The 20432-nt window shown below is 55.2% G+C and overlaps 1 protein-coding gene across 1 annotated transcript in view; it reads right to left on the bottom strand.

The window, feature by feature from the left end:
* The window catches only part of LETM1 (leucine zipper and EF-hand containing transmembrane protein 1), a 38005-nt gene that overhangs the window by 14887 nt on the left and 2686 nt on the right, over window positions 1-20432 (bottom strand). Inside the window, exons 2-6 of the mRNA XM_086705633.1 lie at window positions 17355-17415; window positions 10683-11133; window positions 2830-2973; window positions 2124-2261; window positions 1270-1473 (exon numbers count right to left, since the gene is read on the bottom strand). Coding sequence (XP_086561759.1) covers window positions 1270-1473; window positions 2124-2261; window positions 2830-2973; window positions 10683-11133; window positions 17355-17415 — 998 coding nt within the window. The remainder of the gene's footprint in view (window positions 1-1269; window positions 1474-2123; window positions 2262-2829; window positions 2974-10682; window positions 11134-17354; window positions 17416-20432) is intronic.

Genomic DNA, 20432 nt, shown 5'->3' with positions numbered 1-20432 from the left:
CCAAAGGCCCCCGCTCAGAGGCAGAGACACCCCGCCAGAGCCAAGAGGCTGCCGCCCAGGGAGAGGGAAACGCCCAGGGAGAGGGAAACGTGCACAGAGCGGGGCGGGGCTCCTGGGCTCTGGTCCGCAGGGGGCACCGCGAGGAAGGGACACAGGGGAACTGCAGCCCACACTCTGTCAGGGGAGCAAGCCAGAGGCAGCAGGGCCGGCCCCGATCCGTGGTTAGTGGTCTCAGGCCAAGTGGCCCCTCTCTAGCGGGGCAGACCCAGGCGGGCCCTGCCTGGAACCTCGGAAACTTCTCACGGACAACGTCTAGGTCCAGGAAGGAGACACTGCAAACCAGCCCGAGAAAGCAAACCGGACAAAAAGACCCACAGACCACAGCTACTGGAGTGGTCAGACACGAACTATGATGAGCACGTTCGCGAACACAGAGAAGTGGCCGGGAGCAGAGACCGGACACCTCCGAGGTGCCTATACGGCCGGCAGATGCCGCAGATTCCGGGGCCAGCAGCGCTCTCGGAGACAAGGGAGAGGTGTAGCAGCTCTTCCTGGAAACACTGGAGGGCACACTCTCAGAGAAAAGGGAGAGTTTTAGCAGCTCTTCCCGGAAACACACTGGAGGGCACATGCGGTGTGGCCGCAGGGCTGTGGGTGGGCCCGGTGGGGGGGACACCGCGGTCAGCACAGCCCTAGGAGCAAGGTGGTTGCTTTTGACCTCCTGCCCTTCTCCTCAGGAGCCCCAATCCTAGGTCACTCTTCTTATGAAAACTGTCAAAAATCGGTAACAAAACTCTGTGTCAAAAGAGCGTGGCTTCTGTTTTGTTTTTTGGTGCAAGAAGATGATTTTATTGAAGCACGGGGACAGGACCCGTTAGCAGAAAGAGCTGCCAAAAGACGTTTATCACAGCGCGGCTTAGGGGGCAAAACGTTAGCCAAAGTACCGGTGAATAAGTCACGACGTGTCCACACCATGAAACATCAGGCAGCCACTAAAATTCACCTTTTCAACAAATACTTAGCGACATGGGCAGGTCTCCTAATGTCACGCCAGGGGACAGACCGTAAGGGCCGTGCGGTTCCAACGTCATTCCAGGAGACGCACGCGCACGCTGGGTGTGTGCACGCAGGCCACGGTGGGCAGAGGCGCAAAGTGCCCACCGCCGCGATCTGGGAATGACAGGACCGCTGGTGACTCCGCCTCCCCTACGGTTAGGACACCGGAGCCCCAGGTGCCTGGAGAGGGTGGTCGCGAGTGCGGGTGCCCACCTTGTCGTCGGCCTTGATGGAGCGCAGCCTCATGGTGAGCTGGAAACGCAGGAAGTTGTTGGTGCCGATGGACTGCAGCTCCAGCAGCTTGCACAGGGCCACCAGCTGCGGTCGCGTCAGGTTGTCCAGGGTCAGCTCGTCCTCGAACAACTTGGAAAAACGCAGGATCTCCTCGTTGCTGGGTCTCTCACCGGTCTCTCGGATCTGTGGGATCAAGCGAGCCACCCACTGGGTGGGGGGGGCTCCCTAGCACCGCCCACGGCCTCGGGCCACACGCCCCAGCTGGAAGTGCCCTGGACCATCCACAACCCCCCTTCGGATCTCCCTGGTCACCAGGCTCCTCCTGGGGAGCAGCCCCTCGAGGGCTCCAAGCGCCCAGCCTGCACTGGCTCCCCCGGGGTGATGCCTCCCTGCAGCTTCCGGCCCCCCTCCCACTCGTGGACCCTTCCCGCCCACGCCAGCAGAGCCGTGGCTGTGGCTGTGGAGCAGCCTCGGGGCCCATCCCCTCCTCCCCCAGCCTGGTCCCCCAGCTCGTCACAACGGCAGGGTCTTAGTTCCGAATCTACTGAACTCTGCCTCCCCTGGGGCTGCTGCAAAGTACAGAGTCACAGGCAAATAATTCTGATGTCAGCAAGCTCAGGACAGCAGGCCCAACCAACATCACCGAGCAGGGTTAAACCCCGTAGGGCACCAGCTCACGGCCGCCTGGGGGCTCCACTCCCGCGTCCCGCATCCCTCAGTGAACAAGAGGGACGGGAGGCGTGCCCCTATGCAAGACGGGGCGGCCCCGAGGCGCTACCCGGCACTTGGGACTGGAGGGCTGAGGCCCCCAGGGCTCTGAAGCATCACGGCACCTTCTGGAAAAACACGGAGAAGTCTTTGGTGGCATTCCCCTTGGCTGCCTTGTTCTTCAGGGCCATCTCCTCGATGGTGTCCTGGAGGAACTTGGCCAGCTCCAGCTTGACCCGCAGCTCCTTCTTCAGCCTCTCCTCCTGTGAGGTCAAAGAGGGGGTGCTACCCTCCCCTGGCCCGCACCCCAGCTCCCGCCTGCTTCCACCCAGCACGGGGTCCGCTTTACCCCTCAGCCCGGCACCTCCCGCACTTTCCTGAGCGGCGCGCGCTCCCCCCGGGGACTGTGCCTTCCCAGACTTGCGCTTCCAGTTCGGGGCCTGAGAATATAGTTGTGGGGCCCCTCAGGGCAGGGACCGGCCGCTGAAGCTTCTAAGCTTCGTGGGCCGTTGGGCTGTGGGGGTGAAACAACGCTGTGACTGCGGGGACAGCAGATGGGCCCTGCCCTCCGCAGGTCGCACCGCCCACGGGCGGCCTCTCCCCGTGGCCTGAAGGACAGTGGGCTACAAAAACCGCACTTTAAAACACATTTAAAGAAAAACAACTCCGTAACCCACCGTCTACTAATCACAGCACAGCATGACCCAATTAGGAAGAAAACATACAACTTCAAAACCATCGACCATCTGAACGTCAGTCACAAACAACGCAGACGTTGTACTACGTCCAAATTCGCTCTGAAACGAGCTCCCGGCCCCGACGCCCTGTCACCTTGATGGACTGGGTCTCGAACGTGGACGGCAACATGTTGGGGAAGAGCTTCACGGCGACAGGGAGCAGGAACTCCATGAACGGCACCACCACAAAGACCAGGAAGGGGACCAGGCGAAAGAGGTCAGCGCATATCCGGAGAAACTGGGAAAAGGCGGAAGGGAGCAGGGGGTGAGGCGTTAACACCGGTGCTCACGACGACCGTCAGTGGCGCGATGGCAGCCCAAGCCCGACGGGGGTCGGCGAGGGCGCTAAGTCCCGACAGCCCGGCACGCTGCTCCCAAAGGCATCTGTTTCTCCAGCGTCCACACCGCGGGAAGACAGCCTTCAGAAAGGCTAGGAGGGGCGGAAGCCGGCGTGGGGAGCGGACTGCCCACCCCTTCTCGCCCCGTCCACCGGGGGGTCCCACTCTGCGGAGACAGCCTGACGCAGACACCGCGCTGCCCCCTGAACTCGGAAGCCAGCCGGATGAGAACGGCAGGCCGAGGTCGCCAGGGGAGGCTGTGGCCACACCGCCCGCCCCAAAGAGCCCGCAGAGAGAGTGTCACGGCTGTTTCTCGAGAGGGTCTGAGCACACAGCAACAGTTAGGCCAAAACCCAACACTTCCTCGACGTGAACCCACTACTGCTGACACCAGTAAACACGTTCACAAGTTGAAAGCATCGAAAGCCCCCGAGTGACACTCAGCGGACACTCGCTGCTGGGTCCCCAGTCAGCCTTCTCCTCAGTCTACTCAGTCAACACCTTTGACCCCAAGCTGCCTAGGCTCACAGGAACCGAGATGCATGCTCGTGCCGGTGGAGGTGTGCATTTCCACGGTCGTTAACTACACGTCTCCGGAAAAGCGAGGTCATTCCTAGAAACGGCTTTGTTCTGGCCTCTTCTGACACTTACGACGGTCAAGTGGCATGTTCCCGCCGGGGCGCCGCTCCCCAGATCCTGGCGGCCCTTCGCGGCAGTTGGGAGCCACCTGCCCCACGTTGGTGCGCACTGTGACCACCCGGCCAGAGGGTCCCCTCCCCAGCACTCTGTGGAGGAGACACCTGAGGCTCTTCTCCCTGGGCAGCACTCACCCAGCTCTTCCCAAACCAGTCTCTGCTCCAAGGGTCAGGGAACAGGGACCCCGACCTCGAGCCTGTCTTCCCACATACAAACCTTGCCCGTTCACTTTTCTATCTGTCGTCAAAACAGACTCACGGATCCCTGTACTTTTTCATTTGTTTACAATTTATTACTATTTCTACTTTTATGCTCAAATGGTCCCAGAAGAGGCCCTTCAAGCTGGTGTCTGTGTTTTCTGACATTCCTCCTTAATTTTTTTTCAGCAGTTCTATCAAGGTTTAATTTACATTCCATGACACTCCCCCACTATGAGTGTGTAATTCAATGATTCTTGGTAAATTTACAGCTTGTGAAACTATCACCAAAATCCACCTTAAGCACTGTCATCATACCATCAAGCGCCCTATGTCCATCCGCAGTCCATTTCAACCCTCAGCCCCAGGAAACCGGTAAATCGATTTGTTTCTCCCAGTTTGCTTACATAGGGCTGTAGAAGACGTTCTTTGGCATCTTTGGCATCTGGCTTCTGCCATGAGACACACAAATGCTGAGGCATGTTACGTCCTTTCAATGACTGCACCCCTTTGACATCGTGAAATGTTAAATGCCAGGATGACCTTCTTCATCCCTGGGCATCTTTGCTATGAAACCACCTTCGTCTGATATTAAGGTGGCCACGTCAGCTTTCTTCCGACTGCCGTTAGCAGCACTTACTTTCTCCCATTTTTTCACTTTGAATCTATTTGTGCCTTAACTTTTTTTTTTTTTTTTTTAAGATTTATTTTTAGGCCATCTCTACACCCAACGTGGGTCTCAAACTCACAATCCCAAGATCAAGAGTCACAGGCTCCACGGGCTGAGCGACCCCGACGCCCCTATTTGTGTCTTCACACTTAAGGGGTGTTTCTTGCAGACTGCATGTAGTTAGGTCTCGCCTTTTAATCTCATCTTACAACCTCAAACATTTAATCAGCAGAAAACCGTATGATCATCTAAACAGATGCAGAAAAAGCATTTGACAAAACCCAAATCCTATTCCTGATAAAAACTCTGATGGAATTTACAAAAATGATACCAGAGGGCCACCTGGCTGGCTCAGCTGGTGAAGCATACGAGTCTTGATCTAGGGATTGTGAATCCGAGCCCCACGCTGGGTGTAGAGATCACTTAAAAGTAAAATGTTTAGGGGCCAAGACATGATGTCGAGGTTCACGAATTCAAGCCCTGCATTAGGCTCTCTGCTGTCAGCACAGAGCCCACTGTGGATCCTCTGTCTCCCTCTCTCTGCCCATCCCCCGCTCGCGTTCTCTCGTTTTCTCTCTCTCTCTCTCTCTCTCAAAATACATGTTTTTTTTTTTAAATGTTAATCTTTACAGAAGATTACAAATGTTCACAAAAATGGGAAAACAAATGTTTGCAAAAAAAATGTAAAATCTTTAAAAACAGTAACAAAGAAACAAAAAAGATCCCAGAACAACCGTCTTTGGTGACTCTGCAAGATGTAAGATCAATATATGAAAATCAGTCGTGGGGGCACCTGGGTGGCCCAGTCAGCTGAGTGTCCGACTCTTGATTTTGGCTCAGGTCATGATCTCACAGTTTGTGAGTTCGAGCCCTACGTCAGGCTCTCCACAGGCAGCACGGAGCCTGCTTGGGATTCTCTCCCCCTCTCTCTCAAAATAAACAAACATTTAAAAAAGCTTTGTAAAAATTAGTTGTATTTCTATATACAATTGACCCTTGAACAATACAGGGTTAGGGGCACTGACTGTCCCATACAGTCAAAAAGCCTCGCGTAAATTTGGATCCCCCCAAAACTTAACTACCAAAAGCCTAACAGCCTACTGTTGATGAGAATCCTCAGCGATACGTAAACAATTAACACACACTTTGTATGTTGCAGGTATCATATGCTGCATTCTTTCAATTAGGCCAGACAAAAGGAAACGTTAAGAAAATCTTAAGAGAAAGTACATTTATAGTAGCGTACACGTTTTCATATTTTTTCCATGTTCGTATATTTATAAAAAATAAACCCACAACGGGGCTCCTGGGTGGTGCAGTCGGTTGGGCGTCCGACTTCAGCCGGGTCACGATCTCGCGGTCCGTGGGTTCGAGCCCCGCGTCGGGCTCTGGGCTGACGGCTCAGAGCCTGGAGCCTGCTTCCGATTCTGTGTCTCCCTCTCTCTCTGCCCCTCCCCCGTTCATGCTCTGTCTCTCTTTGTCCCCCCCCCAAAAAAAAAAAAAGTTGAAAAAATAAATAAATAAAATAAACCCACATAGAGATGGATCCACACAGTTCGAACTTGTGTTGTTCAAGGGTCACCTGTACTAGCGATCAACACGTGGAGACTGAAATTTTAAAAGCTCTGTTCACCCACACGAGCCAAAAGACGGAAGAAACCCAGTGTCCGTGACTTATGGACAGGTGAGAAAGTGTGGTCCATCCACCCAATGGAGTGCTATTCAGCCTCAGCCTCAAAAGAGGACTCCTGCCGCCTGCCGCCACACGGATGAACTCTGAGCAGACTAAGTGCAGTAAGCCAGTTACGAAGGGACGGACGCTCTGTGACCTCCCTTACATGAGGCCCCAGGGGAGTCAGATCACGGAGACAGGAGGGAGGTGGTGGGTGTTGGGCTGGCGGAAGGGGGTGGAGAGTGAGTGTGGAACGGGGGCAGAGTTTCAGTTTGGGGAGACGGCAGGGTTCTGGAGACGGGTGGTAGGGACGTTCACGACACTGGGAAGGTCCTCGGTGCCGCAGAAGCACAGACCTAAAAATGGCTAAAAGGGTAAATTTTAGGTTGTTTACTTTGTAACAAAAAAAAAAACTATTTATTTTTTTTAATTTTTTTTTCAACGTTTATTTATTTTTGGGACAGAGAGAGACAGAGCACGAACGGGGGAGGGGCAGAGAGAGAGGGAGACACAGAATCGGAAACAGGCTCCAGGCTCTGAGCCGTCAGCCCAGAGCCCGGCGCGGGGCTCGAACTCACGGACCGCGAGATTGTGACCTGGCTGAAGTCCGACGCTTAACCGACTGCGCCACCCAGGCGCCCCCCCAAAAAAACTATTTATAATAACGTTAAGAAAAAAAAAAAAACTGCACAACACTGTTGAAAGAAATGAAACAAGAAATCTGTTTTATTCCACACCGGCCACGCCCAGAGGTGCCCGCGTTCTCTTTACTTTCTGACCCAGGCTCCTCCTCTTGTACCACTGCTGTCCCGGCTGTTGCTGGGCTCGGTCTCCAAGGAGCCCTGGCTCCCCCTCGTGGGGAGGAGCGAAGCCCAGGGCCGGGGGCCCAGTGTGCTCACTGCTACCAGGCTGTCGCTGCTGCCACATCTGCTGGAGCACAAGGCTCAACCACAGGAGGGGTCAAGGACCAGATGAGAGCAGGCTGGTGCAGCCAGAGCCTCTGAGGACATAACACTCACTGCAGGGCCTCGGAGAAGCCTCGGAGACTCCCAACCACATACCTGGCGTCGAAGGAGGACCAGCGAGCGGTTTAACCGTCCCAAGAGCGTCGGTGCAGATGAAGGCATCAGCCCTCCGACGTGCTTCAGCTTAAGCAAGCACGCGGTGGGAAAGCTCTGGAAGGAGGAGCCCCTTCCCGAAGGCCCCCCGCCCTCGGCTCCCCAGAGCCCCTGGGAGCGCGCCGACCAGGTCCCGGCTGCAGCCCCCCGCACGGTGCTGAGGCACCTAAAGGAACGCTCGGCTAACTGAGCGCGAACGCAGGCCGGTAATGGGACAGAGTCTGCCTGCACGGCCGCTGGACACTTGTCAACAGATGCACGCCATGACCAGACCTCAGCCCTGCTTCTCCATCCTCCCTGCTGCAACGTTCACACTGCCACCGAGAGGCATCTCCAGGGTGCACCGACTCTGCTGTGAGCATCTGGGGGACAGAAACAGTCCTTCCAAACCCTGCAGGTCCACGGGGCCCAAGGTCAGAACACAAAACTACTTTCCCAATACTTCTATTCCACAGCAATCCTCAGACGTTTCTGTCATTCTCTGTTTCACACGATCAGCATGCATTCAACAGTTGTGACCTTAAATTCACATTTCATTTTTTTTTTTTTTAAACATTTATTTATTTTTGGGACAGAGAGAGACAGAGCATGAACGGGGGAGGGGCAGAGAGAGAGGGAGACACAGAATCGGAAACAGGCTCCAGGCTCCGAGCCATCAGCCCAGAGCCTGACGCGGGGCTCGAACTCACGGACCGCGAGATCGTGACCTGGGTGAAGTCGGACGCTTAACCGACTGCGCCACCCAGACGCCCCAATTTTTTTTTTAAGGAGGGCTGACTTTCAGCTGATCGCAGTGAGGGAGCTGCTGTGCTATGTGGGAAGCCACCACTCAGAAACCGGTCGTCCACGAATGGTTTAAAGCACCAGGTTCCCCACGAACGTGCGCTGCATGACAGGCAAAGGGGTGGTCTTGTTGCCCAGGACGAGGGGCTCTCGGCACCCAACCCTGGTCCCGACGCACCAGGGCCGGCGGGGGACCAGCCATCCGAGGCCATCGAGGCCCCATGGCGCTGTCCTATCATTCCACCTGGGCAGGATTCTGACTCAGAGGTGGCCAGTCATAATCCCACAGATGGCACCTTCGCCCCATTGGAGCCTCGGCCAAGCACATACACCAGGTGTCTGGACTGCACCTCCTCTGGACTGAGGATCACCATGGCAACCATGCCCTGCCAGTGGGGTACAGCTAACTTGTCTCATGGCGGTCCAAACCCAGCTCATGTTCCCTGGGGGGGGGGGGGGGGGGGGAAACAACCCAACGTTTGGTGAATTCTGCTTCACGACAACAGCAAGAGTTAAATTCACATTTCAAATCTATCTTCCACTTAAACGACGCCTACAAATTATTTTACAACCGCTTGCCTTTGTAAATATCCTAATTGTAAGAGTCACTCTTCTATATGCCAACATTTTGTTCAAATTCAAATCACCTGGAAGGCCCTGAAACAAGGAGAAGAAAGCACAGCCCCACAAAGCCTCTCCCATGTGCTACCCCTGCCAAGTCCATATGCACACGGGGACCTCTCCCGGGGGCCTCGCTGGGACCTCTCGCTGGGACCTCTTGCTGAGGCCTCGCTGGGACCTCTTGCTGGGGCCTTGCTGGGACCTCTCACTGGGGCCTCTCGCTGGGACCTCTCACTGGGGCCTCTCGCTGGAGCCTTGCTGGGACCTCTCACTGGGGCCTCTTGCTGGGGCCTTGCTGGGACCTCTCACTGGGGCCTCTCACTGGGACCTCTCGCTGGGACCTCTCGCCGGGGCCTCTCGCCGGGACCTCTTGCCGGGACCTCTCACTGGGGCCTCTCGCTGGGACCTCTCGCTGGGACCTCTCGCCGGGGCCTCTCACTGGGACCTCTCGCTGGGACCTCTCGCTGGGACCTCTCGCTGGGACGTGCTCATCTGCTCCCACTCTTTTGTTTTTGTTCTTACGAAGTCTCATCATCCTCACGGAAGCAGCAAATGCACACAGCTCTCGCGGGGTAGGGGAGCAGCGCACGGGAGTCCAGGATATAAAGCATTACATTGTGATTAACTCAACAACGCACCTCGTCATCAACATCCGACAGACACTAACAGGATGATCCTGAAATTCCAATACAACTGTCCTTCTTTCAATTCTCCATCTGCTCCCTTCTAACGTGGCATCCCAGGGGAAATCCCAGCCAGTCAAACAACCACGACCCAGGTTCTCCAGAAGTTCTTGAGAACACGTATGAAATCAGAAGCCAGAGGAACTCTCACACGTAACGGCCAACTCCCCAGGTCGCGTTAAAGTCAAGTCCTTGTTTTCTCACAGAGGAACCTTCTGGCAGTCAACTTCCAGGGAAGAGACACTTCTGCTCCTTTCCTCGGAGAATCCTAGGGCACTGAGAACTTAAAGCTGCCCCTTGGCCCCTGGGGACCCACCAAAAAAGAAAAGAGCGAGAAGGAGAGAAAGAAAAGTCTACAGTATAACTGTCAGTTATTTCAGGCAAAGTAAGACACCCAGAAGGTCTGAGCTCCTGAAAAATAGGAGCGATCTTTTTTTAAGAGCTGGCGAAGGGCAGAGGTGACTGGCTGGCTCAGTCGGTTAAGCGTCCGACTCTCGATTTTGGCCCAGGTCAAGATTTCGCGGTTCGTGGGCTCAAGCCCCGAGTCAGGCTCTGGGCTGACAGTGAGGGGCCTGAGTTGGATTCCGTCTCTCCCTTTCTCTCTGCCCCTCCCCTGCTCACGCTCACTCTCTCTCCAAATAAATAAACATGAAGAAACAGGTTTAAAAATAAAAGAGCTGGTGAGTGGCGGAGAAAGCTGGCGTACCGAATGCTGAACCAGAGCTCCCAGCAGCTAAAGAGCCGGTGGGCGGGCAGGTTCCGGAGCCGATGACAGGTGAGACCTGAGTCAGGAGCTCAGAGCCAACAAGTAAGACCCAGCTCACAGAGGGAGAAGCACAGCCCTAAAGACAGACATCTGGAAAGCAACGAGACAGAAAAGGCAGCTACCCTGCAAAAGAAGTCCGCCGGGGTGGGCACAGGCCGACAGGAAAGAAGGCCGACGCGGTGGCACAAGGCCAGAGCGACGGGAGACCACAGACGGGGTGTGTGAGACCCTCTGGCCGCGGAGGCACCGAGAGATCATCAGCAGTGGTACAGGGAGGTTCACGGTTAGAGAGTTTCCTGTTGTTATTATTATCTTCTAACCACAAGTTGCAGAAGGAAAGCCCCGGAAGTATTTGAAAGCACCTAAGAGGCGGCCCGACCGGGAGCTGCCGAGCATCCATTACCTGCCTGCGCTCCCTGCGGGTGAGGCTGTGGCCGTGGAGGACCCGCCAGAGCATGCGCGCCGCAATCTTCGTATCGATCCAGAGCAGGCGGAAGCCGTGGTAATAGTGCCTCAGCTCGTCCAGGACCCTCTGCCCCAGGGACTTCCTCACGGTCGCCTCCGGCGGGGGGCTGTACACGGGGCCTCCCTCCTCCAGCTTCTTGTTCTTGTCCTTCAAGGACTTGAGGGACTTCTCCACGACAGAGTCGTCACCCAGCGGGGGCGTGGAGTGCCAGCAGCGCGTGGGGAGGAACTGAGGCCCTGTGACCAACAGGCCAGCGGGGGCGGGGGCCCACGGCACTGGGGCCACCAAGCACACGCGCCCGGGCCTCGCAGTCCAGCAGCCACGGGGATCGGTCCTGAAGGACAGGTACACGGGGTGGGCAGGAGTGCAGCAGCGAAACGAGACATTCCTTGAAGAGAGAGAGAGGAAAACAACGATGAGGGGCGACCTCCTGGCACCTCAAACCCGTAAGCGCGACACGGACCAGGCTGCGTCACAACCACACAGACACTCAATCTTCCCAGCACCGACACCGACTCCCCACCGCGTCTGCGTGCCCGGGAAACACATCAGGAGGAAGAGGGGCTGCTGGGAAGGGGCTTGTGCGAGGGACTGAGAGCGGTCGGTCCCCATGGGCTCACAGGTGGCACCAGGGCACCAAGGGGCCGGGGGCTCGAAGGAAGGGCAGATTGGACACAAACAGCAGAGCTTGGCCCCTGACCCCCGGACTACAGAACCGACCTCGGGGCAGGTCTCCCAGGTGGCTTCCCAGACTTGGGGAATTGGGGGGGTGGAGGCGGGGCAGGGAGGTCCGTTCCCTACCAGGTGACTTTCTACGAAGATTTGCAGTTCTTGAGCGAGCCCCGGAAGTTACTGAGGACTCTCAAATCCACGGGGACCCAAACCCGTGCACTGTCCAGCAGAGACGTTTGTACCAAGTGGCGAAAACCCAACGAATCACGCCCCGGACCCGCTCCTCCATCTTCCCCACGCTGCTGCTTCTGCTCAGCCCAGAGCCTCGATGACATCCAGCGCTGGAACACCTCACCTGCACGACTCTTGGAGCCCCGGGATCTCCTTCGTACCCCACCCGTCACACTGGACGACGCTCCCCCCCGCCCCCGGGCACAAACCCACCCCCGGGAGGCCACAGGCTCCAAGTCAGCTCATAGGCTCGTGCTCATAACTGACACAAGCCCAGCCTCTTCCCATCGGCTGGAGCATCTCACGGGACCTGGGCTCCGCAGCTGCCTGCCCCATCCCAAATTCCAATCCACTACTCAATGCTGAGACCTCGGGCAAGTTAATTAACCTCTCTCTGTGCTTCGTGAGCATCCTCTGTAAACGTGTGCAGTAACAGACACGTGAAGTACCCAGAGCGCCAGGTGCATACGACACCCACCAGGGAGCTGGCAGCCGCCAATCGGGGCTGGAGGAAGCCAGGGAACGTCTGGTCCAGCTGTACCTCTTACAGGTGGGGAATGCTGAAGGACAGCCAGAGGCGTGCCCGCCTCGGTTCACAGCCTGCATCACGTGGGTGCAGCTGGCACAGGGCATCACCCGCCACCCATCGAGCAACCCCTCAACGACCTCCTGCCTTCAAAGGGCAGGGTCAGTCCTGTGCCGTGAGCCCCAGGGCCCCACAGTCAACACCTGAGCAGGAAGGGCGCGGCCTTGAACCCACCCTGCCCTGACTGGGTCACAGCTGCCGAGGGACAGGCTGCACAGAGCACAGCAGACCCGCTCAGTCACTTGCGGCTGTGGGACTGTGGCCCCAGACTGTGCCTTCTGTGCCTCAGCCTCACCTCCTGATGCAGGGATCAGCCTGCCACCCTGTCTCTGTCGAACTTAATGATCCAGGCTCCCGACACTCAACGAGCAAGGAAGCAAGTGGCTTCCACAAGAAGGCGTGATGTCGGTGCTGGACAGCACAGCCAACAGGCGAAAGCAGAGACTCGCGAAAACACAGCAAGCTGAAAGGCACCCAGCATATCCACTGGGGCCAGCGAGGCTCCGGGATCTGGCTATCTTCAAGCACGCTAGAAACTAACATTACCAATATTCTACCCAGAAAGGTTTAGCTGTTTTCAAAAAGCATAAAATTGCGTAATTTATTACTTTAGAAATATTCGTCAAAACAAAACTAATCTGGGCACTGCCGGGACCCTGCTCTGCCCCAGGTCGCTAGAGCCCACGGCTCGGCGTCCCTCCCGAGAAGCGCCCGCCTCACCTACACGGGATCAGTGGGCCCAGCTTCCCACAGGCCCACCACCAGACCTTCTCCTGCTTTCTCATTTCTTCGCTCCCCTTAAAGTGGGAAAAAACTACTCTGGACAAAAGAAATGTCAACAAGAAATACACAGTCACTACAAGACAGTCTGTTTGTTCACATGAAAACGCTGAGGGACTCCTATCAAAGGCATTCATTTCACCTAAGGGTGCGGGCTCCCACGTCCACCTCAACGTTGACAACTTGCTGCCACCTTCAACAAGAGAAAAACCAGGGGTGCCTGGGTGGCTCAGGTGGTAGAGTGTGTGACTTTTTTTTTTTTTTTTTGAAGACAGAGTATGAGCAAGGGAAAGGGGCAGAGAGAGAGAGAGAGAGAGAGAGAGAGAGAGAGAGAGAGAGAGAGAATCTTAAGCAGGCTCCACACACAGCACAGAGCCCAACCTCTATGATCCAAGTAGAAATCAAGAGTCAGACACTCAAGCGACTGAGCCACCCAGGCGCCCAAGCATGCGACTCTTGATCATGGGGTTTGTGAATTCTCACGGTTTGCGAGATCGAGCCCCACGATGGGCTTTGCACTAACAGCACGGAGCCCGCCTGGTATCCTCTCTCTCTCTCTCTCTCTCTCTCTCTCTCTGTCTCAAATAAACAGATGAAATGAAATGAAAAGAAATGAAATGAAATCTTAAAAAAAAGGGGAGAAGTCCTAAGCAGCACCTGGCAGAGGAGTGCGTTCGCAGGTCAGAGCATTTCCCGGGCCTCATGGCATCAGCCGCACCAACACAGGATGGCAGGCAGAGGGACCCAGGCCTGCTCTCCCCACAGCACCTTCTGGACCCTTGAAAAGATGCCACAGGCACAACACCTGCGGGCCACCTGACACGTCCACTTCCCAAGGCACCCCACCCAGACAATGGCCTACGGCTGGGCCACGGAGGGCGCCAACCCTCAACGTGCCACGTTCAGTTCTTCAGGGACATGGCGTCAGCAAGGGCGGTGACAGCAGCAACAAACAAGGGAAGCAGAGGCGGACAATAAAGCCACCGGTCCCAGGACCAGGAGGAATGGTTCCCGAAGCGCAGGGTGCCTCTCTGCCCAGAGACAAGAGGTGACGCTGCCCGCAGGACAAGGTGCCCCTCAGCTGGGGAATGGGAGGCCGCCGCCCACGGCACTGGGACCTCTGTCAGCGCCCTCCAGGCCCTGTGGTACCCAGTGCACCCTGCAGGACACTCCGGGGGCCAGGCAAGCACCAGCCACCAATCCTCCTTGTGGTCCCATGCAGGAGCCCGAGAGCCTCACGGCAGCCCCGTCCTCCCGCCGAATGACCCCCTGTGCTTGGGGGGCTTTGCAACCAAGGGGCTGCACTTTACTGGACTCCCTCTCTGCCTTCACTTTTAGGATAAAGGAGGTCAAGGGCAGCTAGATAACGCCCATCGATCGAGTGGTCCTGGATCAGAAACTCCGCAGCCGCTCACACTCTGGGGTCGGGACCACCAGAGCTGAAAACTGAGATGACAGACCCCCTCACGGGGCACCGCCACCACACAGGCCCGCGCCACGCACGGACTTCTGTGCCGGGACTGCGTCCACGCTGAGGCTTTTTCATAAACACGGGACAGTCCCGTAAGCGTTTCTTCCTAACCATTTTCTTAAGTTTTCTTTTGTCTAGCTTGCTTTCTTGTAAGACTACAGCATATGATACATATACAAATCACGTGTTAATTGACTTTTTATGTTCAGCAAGGCTTCTGGTCAAGAGCAGGCTGTCAGTAGCTAAGTTTCAGGGAAGTCAAAAGTTACAGGTGCACTTTCGACTGCACAGGGGCCAGCGCCCCCAGCCCCGCCTTGCGTTCTCGTTCAAGGGTCACCGATACTTATCTGTGCCATCAAAATAACAAGTAACGTGTGCTGGATGTGATATAAAACTTCAACTCTCACCTATAACTGCTCATTTCAAATGCGTGAGTTCAGCAAAACAGCTTTATAGTTCTCATTATGTAACTTTCCTTTTTTTTTTTTTTTTTTTACATATAATTTTATTTCACTTATTTTTAAGTAATCTACACCCAACATGGGGCCTGAACTCACGACCGACCCCGAAATCAAGAGTCATATGATCCACAGACTGAGTCAGCCAGGTGCCCCTCACTGCTTAACTTTGTAAAAAAAAAGTGTTTAATTTTCTAAAAATTGTTAACTTATAAAAAATTCACGTTAATAAAGCACAGAGTGCTTATATTTTAATATGAATCTTAAATGCAGGTACATTTGACTCTTAAAAGGTGCCTGAAAAATTCAACACGTATTCCTAATAAAAACATTTGAGCGCACTACGAATAAAAAGACACAGCGGAGTCCTGGAGACAAAAGCCAACCTTCCAGACTCAACACTAGACACTACTTCTTGCCTGCAGCTCTCCTGACAAGACCCGGCTGCCGAGAGAACCCAAAAGCAGCAGAAGCAAGAGCTAGACAGAGGCAGAAACGCACGTTGGTACTGCTACCACGTCCCAGGACCACCCCCGCCACTAAGGAAAGGTGTTATAGGAGGAGCTAAAACCTAGTAAAGGGAGCTGTGAGAAGTGGTTGGACACAAGACAGCTGGTAACTTACGTGCCAGCAATAACCACTCAAAAAATGAGACAAGAGGTCCATTAACGAGACCAAATCCAACACATCCGGGAACTGCCTTCAATTAATGCATGTGGCCTACACAAAGAAAGTGACCTTCACCTGAGAGAGAAAAAAGGTCTGTTTAAAAAAAATATTTATTGAGGCGCCTGGGTGGCGCAGTTGGTTGGCGTCCGACTTCAGCCAGGTCACGATCTCGCGGTCCGTGAGTTTGAGCCCCGCGTCGGGCTCTGGGCTGATGGCTCGGAGCCTGGAGCCTGTTTCCGATTCTGTGTCTCCCTCTCTCTCTGCCCCTTCCCCGTTCATGCTCTGTCTCTCTCTGTCCCAAAAATAAATAAACGTTGAAAAAAAAAATTTTTTTAAAAAAAAGAAAAAAAATATTTATTTATTTAGAGAGAGGGACAGAGACAAGCAAGAGAGGGGCAGAGAGACAGGGAGAGAGAGAGAGAGAGAGAGAGAGAGAGAGAGAGAATCCCAAGCAGACTCCGAGCTGTCACCACACAGCCCACTGTGGGGCTCGAACCCACAGACCGTGAGATCATGACCTGAGTCGAAGTACGACGCTTAACTGACTGAGCCAAGCCACTCAGGGGCCCCTCTCCAGATGAGGTAACAAATTAACGATCTCAAATGAGTAAAAAAACTTAAAAGCCCCCATGGTTCCATGGGCAAGACGTTGTGAGGGGCCACCTGGGTGGCACCTGGGAAGGGGGTCCTGCACTCTCCAACAGGGAGAATCAGGGATGGAAGGGAGAGACGGGCTCCACTCTGGGTGTCTGGGACAAGGGCCTGGGATCAGGAAGAAAGGTCTGGGCATCCCACCACGTAGGTGAGGGGGATCAGCAGGAAACTGTGCTCAGGGATGCTGGGCAGAGGGAATGCAGGTGGGAGAGAACAGGAACCCTGAGAGAAGTTCAAGTCCATTTGCGACAGCGGACAGGGAAGAGTGGATGCCACTCCCTCCAGGAAGCCCTCCAAGCCTCGCAACAGTATCACAGACTTCTCACCAGAGGGAAGGGCTAAATCCACACTGCAGACATATCCCCAGAACCAAGTGGGGGTAAGTGAGCCCTGCGGCCACCACTCGCTCAACATGACGCTCTGTGAAGGACCAAATGGGGTTCAAGCGAGGGTCTAGTGTGTTCACTGAGGGAGCCCCACACCTGCAATGCTGCGTGGAGCACCCAACGTCTTTTTGCAAAGTCCATGAAAAGCCACTGAAAACAGCAGCCGTGTGAGCCGGGCAAAGCACACGGTGCGAAGTACCCAGCGCAGCTTTCCAAAACAGACGTGTGAGGGCATCTGGGTGGCTCAGTGGGAAGTCAGATGCTCAACTTCGGCTCAGGTCAGGATCTCACGGTTTGTGAGTTCAAGCCCCGCGTCAGGCTTGCTGGTATCAGCACAGAGCGATCGTCTGTCCCCCTCTCTCTCTCTGCCCCTCCCCTGCTCACACTCTCACGCTCTCTCAAAACTAAATAAAAAGCATTTAAATAAACAAATAAAAAACAGATGCGTGAACAAAAGACCAGAATAAAATACATCAAAATGCTAATAATATTTGTAACAGACACTGAAATTATGAATGCTTATTTTCCAAAGACCCACTAACATGTGGTTATGTTTCAAAATGAAAAGATAAAGGGTGAAAAGAAAGGAAAACAAAAACAGCAAAGCAGGAGGTACTGTCTCCCCACAATCAGGAGTCACACGTCACTCGAGCACTTCCAAGCTCCCACTTACAGAAGGATGGTAAGTGACGATTTACTTACAAGTGGCTTATCAACCCCACGGCGTTGGCACAACGGAGACAAGCGGGCTCTCCCAGACCACCTATGACAGAGACAAAGAAAAAGCAAGAAAATTCGTGTCAAAACAGGCGTTTCACACCAACACTACCTTTTAGAGTCCGAAAGGGCGCCCCGTGTCTTTCACAGAGTAAGTGTCTGGAAGCGTGTTCTGAGTGCCGGAAGGTTTCAGGGTGTTGCTAAGTGAAGGGACACATTAGGAACACAGTGTCTTGGGGCAGCTCTAGGGAAGAAGGGGGACCTGAGGCAGCCCCTGGCCTCACGCACCCCTACCGGGGACGCCGGGTTCCACCAGCCGAGGGCCCGGAGCTCGGGCCTGAAGTCTCCCCCGGCGGGACCCTACTCGCTCCGGCCGATGCGCAGTTGCGCGGGACCCCCGAGTGCACAGACAGCCCCACAGGGCAAGCAAGGGCCTGATCCAAAGGGTCCCTCAACTTCTCTGCCCACAGGAGGGTGAGGGTTATGAGAACCACTCGTAGACCAAACACCGCAAGTGAACCGTATCTTGGATAAACACTACCGCTGAGCGTACAGCACGCTTTTAGGATTTTCGTGTATTTTTGACACTTTCCCTGAGCATAAATTCCAAGTCCAGTCACACGACCTGTGCTCAGACCCTGTGCTGCGGACACAAGCGGTGGAGGGGACAAGATAGGCACTGGCAATCCTGGGGCGGCAGGGCCACAGGCACCGTGCTGGCAGGGCAGAGCGGGGCTGGAAAGGCGGGCCAGCACCCTAAGACCCTCAGGCAGCAGGAGTGCACAGAGCGGGCTTGGGGTGCCGAGGCCTTACTCGGGGAGCCAGCGTGAGAAGGGAGGAGAGCAGACAGGCACGGCAGGGGACAGGTGCCGACTCCTGGACAAGCTCGGAGCAGACCAGGCAGGGCACATCCAGGCTGCTCCCAGTGGATCCTCTGGGGACACACACTTCCACTGGTCACTTTATGTAACTCAGAAGGAGCCTGATGTCATCATAGGCAACTCTCATATTCCCATCAAACATTAAATTTAGGACCTTGTAGTATGAGTGACAGCCTTGTTTTAAGCTGGCGTCTGGGCTCACATGTGGTCACTGTGGTTCATAAAGTAACCTTTTCCATTTCAAACACTACACTTCCAATCACATCAAGTCTTTCTCACTGTAGCTGAGGACCAAACAAGAGGACTCCCAGACTTGGACCAGCCCCCTGCCCTGCACACTCCCCGCCTTGCAGCCCCACCCTGGACACCCCCCCCCCCCACACACACCCCTGCGCTGGACCAGCCCCCTGCCCTGCACACACCCCCACCCCTTGTCCTGGGTCTGCTCTCTGCATCCCTGCCCTGCACACCCTCCACATCCTCTTCCCTGGGCCAGCCCCCTGCCCTGCACACTCCCCCAGCGCACCCCCACCCTGGACACCCCCCCACCCCGCATTCCCATCCTGGGCTGCCCCCCACACCCCTGCCCTATGCACTCCCCTGCACACCCCCACCCTGGGCCTGCTCCCTGCAACCCCACGCTGCACCCCCCGCCCCCCCGGAAGCACACAAGCCATCACAGCTCCCAGAGCTGCCTGGCCTACCCCCCATCTCTACATTGTGTGAACTGTGCATCCCGGTCCCACCTGGTCCCTTCCCACAATCTCCCCACTCCGAAGGCTTCCCTGGCCCTCTGAGAAACCCCATTCAGGGAGGTGATGGGGACTCTTGAGATACGGTTCATGGGTGGGCCACTCTTTCCTTCTAGAAGTCCTTTTCTTTTGTTTTGTTTTTTTCCCAACAACCCATACTCCAGCACCAACTGGGCAACCCACCATTCAATTCTTTTTTTTTTTTTCTTTAACGTTTTATTTTATTTTTTGAGAGACAGAGCACAAGCAGGGGAGGGGCACAGAGAAAGGGAGACACAGAATCCAACACAGGCTTGAGGCTCTGAGCTGTCAGCACAGATCCCGACACGGGGCTCGAACTCATGAACTGTGAGACCATGACCTGAGCCACCCAGGGGCCCCAACCACCATTCAATTCTGACTCTATCCGGAATTAATGCAAACCCACTGGTTAAGCACTCAGCACAAGACTGCTTCACTAGGGACACCAGCTGCAAGCAGGGTCCCCAGGCCACCCACACATCTGCCAGCTACAGATTTGGGGGTTCTTACGATCACCTTCAGTTTTGTTAATTATCCAGAACAGCACAGAACTCAGCAAAGTGTTCTGCCTACTATTAGAGTTTATTAGACAGGACAGGAAAAACAGCCAGACGGTGAGGTACCCAAGGAAGGTCTCCAAGACTCCTAAGCGCAGGAGCCTCTGTCCCTGTGGGGTCGGCATCTGCAGAAGCCACCAACTCCGAGGCTCCCCAAGCCTCCCTAGTCAGGAGTCATCCTCACTTACCTAGGCGTGACTGACTACAGCCTCGGCCTCTGGTGCCTGAGCTCAATCCCCAGATCCCTTCCCATCCCTGAAGGTCGGGGCTGGGCTGGAAGAGCCAACCCTCTAATCTCAGGTACCTTGTTAGCATAGGTGTGAAGAAAGGGGGCTCATTATAAGTAACACAAAACACCCCTTTGTTGCAGGAACTATCAAAGGTTCTAAGAACTCTGCCGGGAACAGGGACAGGGCACAGACCAAATGTATTTCATCATATCCCACACCTTTCTCCACCTGGTTTCCAGGAGACAGGGCTCTCTGGGTTCTCTGCACCAGCTGCTCCAGGCAGGATCCTCCCTACCCACCTTCCAGCACCTTCCCAGGCACCCTGCATTGGAATACCTGTGAGGATAGGAGACTCTGAGGTCCCTTGAGCACTTCCCATCCAACAGCTCTGAGAACCCACGGCTTGCCCCAGCCTGCTCCTCCCCGAGTCCTCCCCAGTTTCAATAGTCGCCAAAGGCCAAGACCTCACGGCTCTCACCCAGTCTGTGGCAAACCCGGTCAGTCCCCCTGCTACAGGGCCCCAGCCCACTCCCAAGTATGTGCCCCACACAGCAACTTCCAAAGCATGGCACAAAAAGGGGGTGAAAAGTAACTCCCCACTGTGGAGAAATCTGACAAATAC

This window comes from Puma concolor, chromosome B1 (genome assembly GCF_028749965.1).
Source record: "Puma concolor isolate L17-30 chromosome B1, mPumCon1.1.hap2, whole genome shotgun sequence".
Classification (NCBI taxonomy): domain Eukaryota; kingdom Metazoa; phylum Chordata; class Mammalia; order Carnivora; family Felidae; genus Puma; species Puma concolor.
The sequence above is the reverse complement of the archived record's forward strand: the minus strand, read 5'-3'. Positions and strand labels throughout refer to the sequence as shown.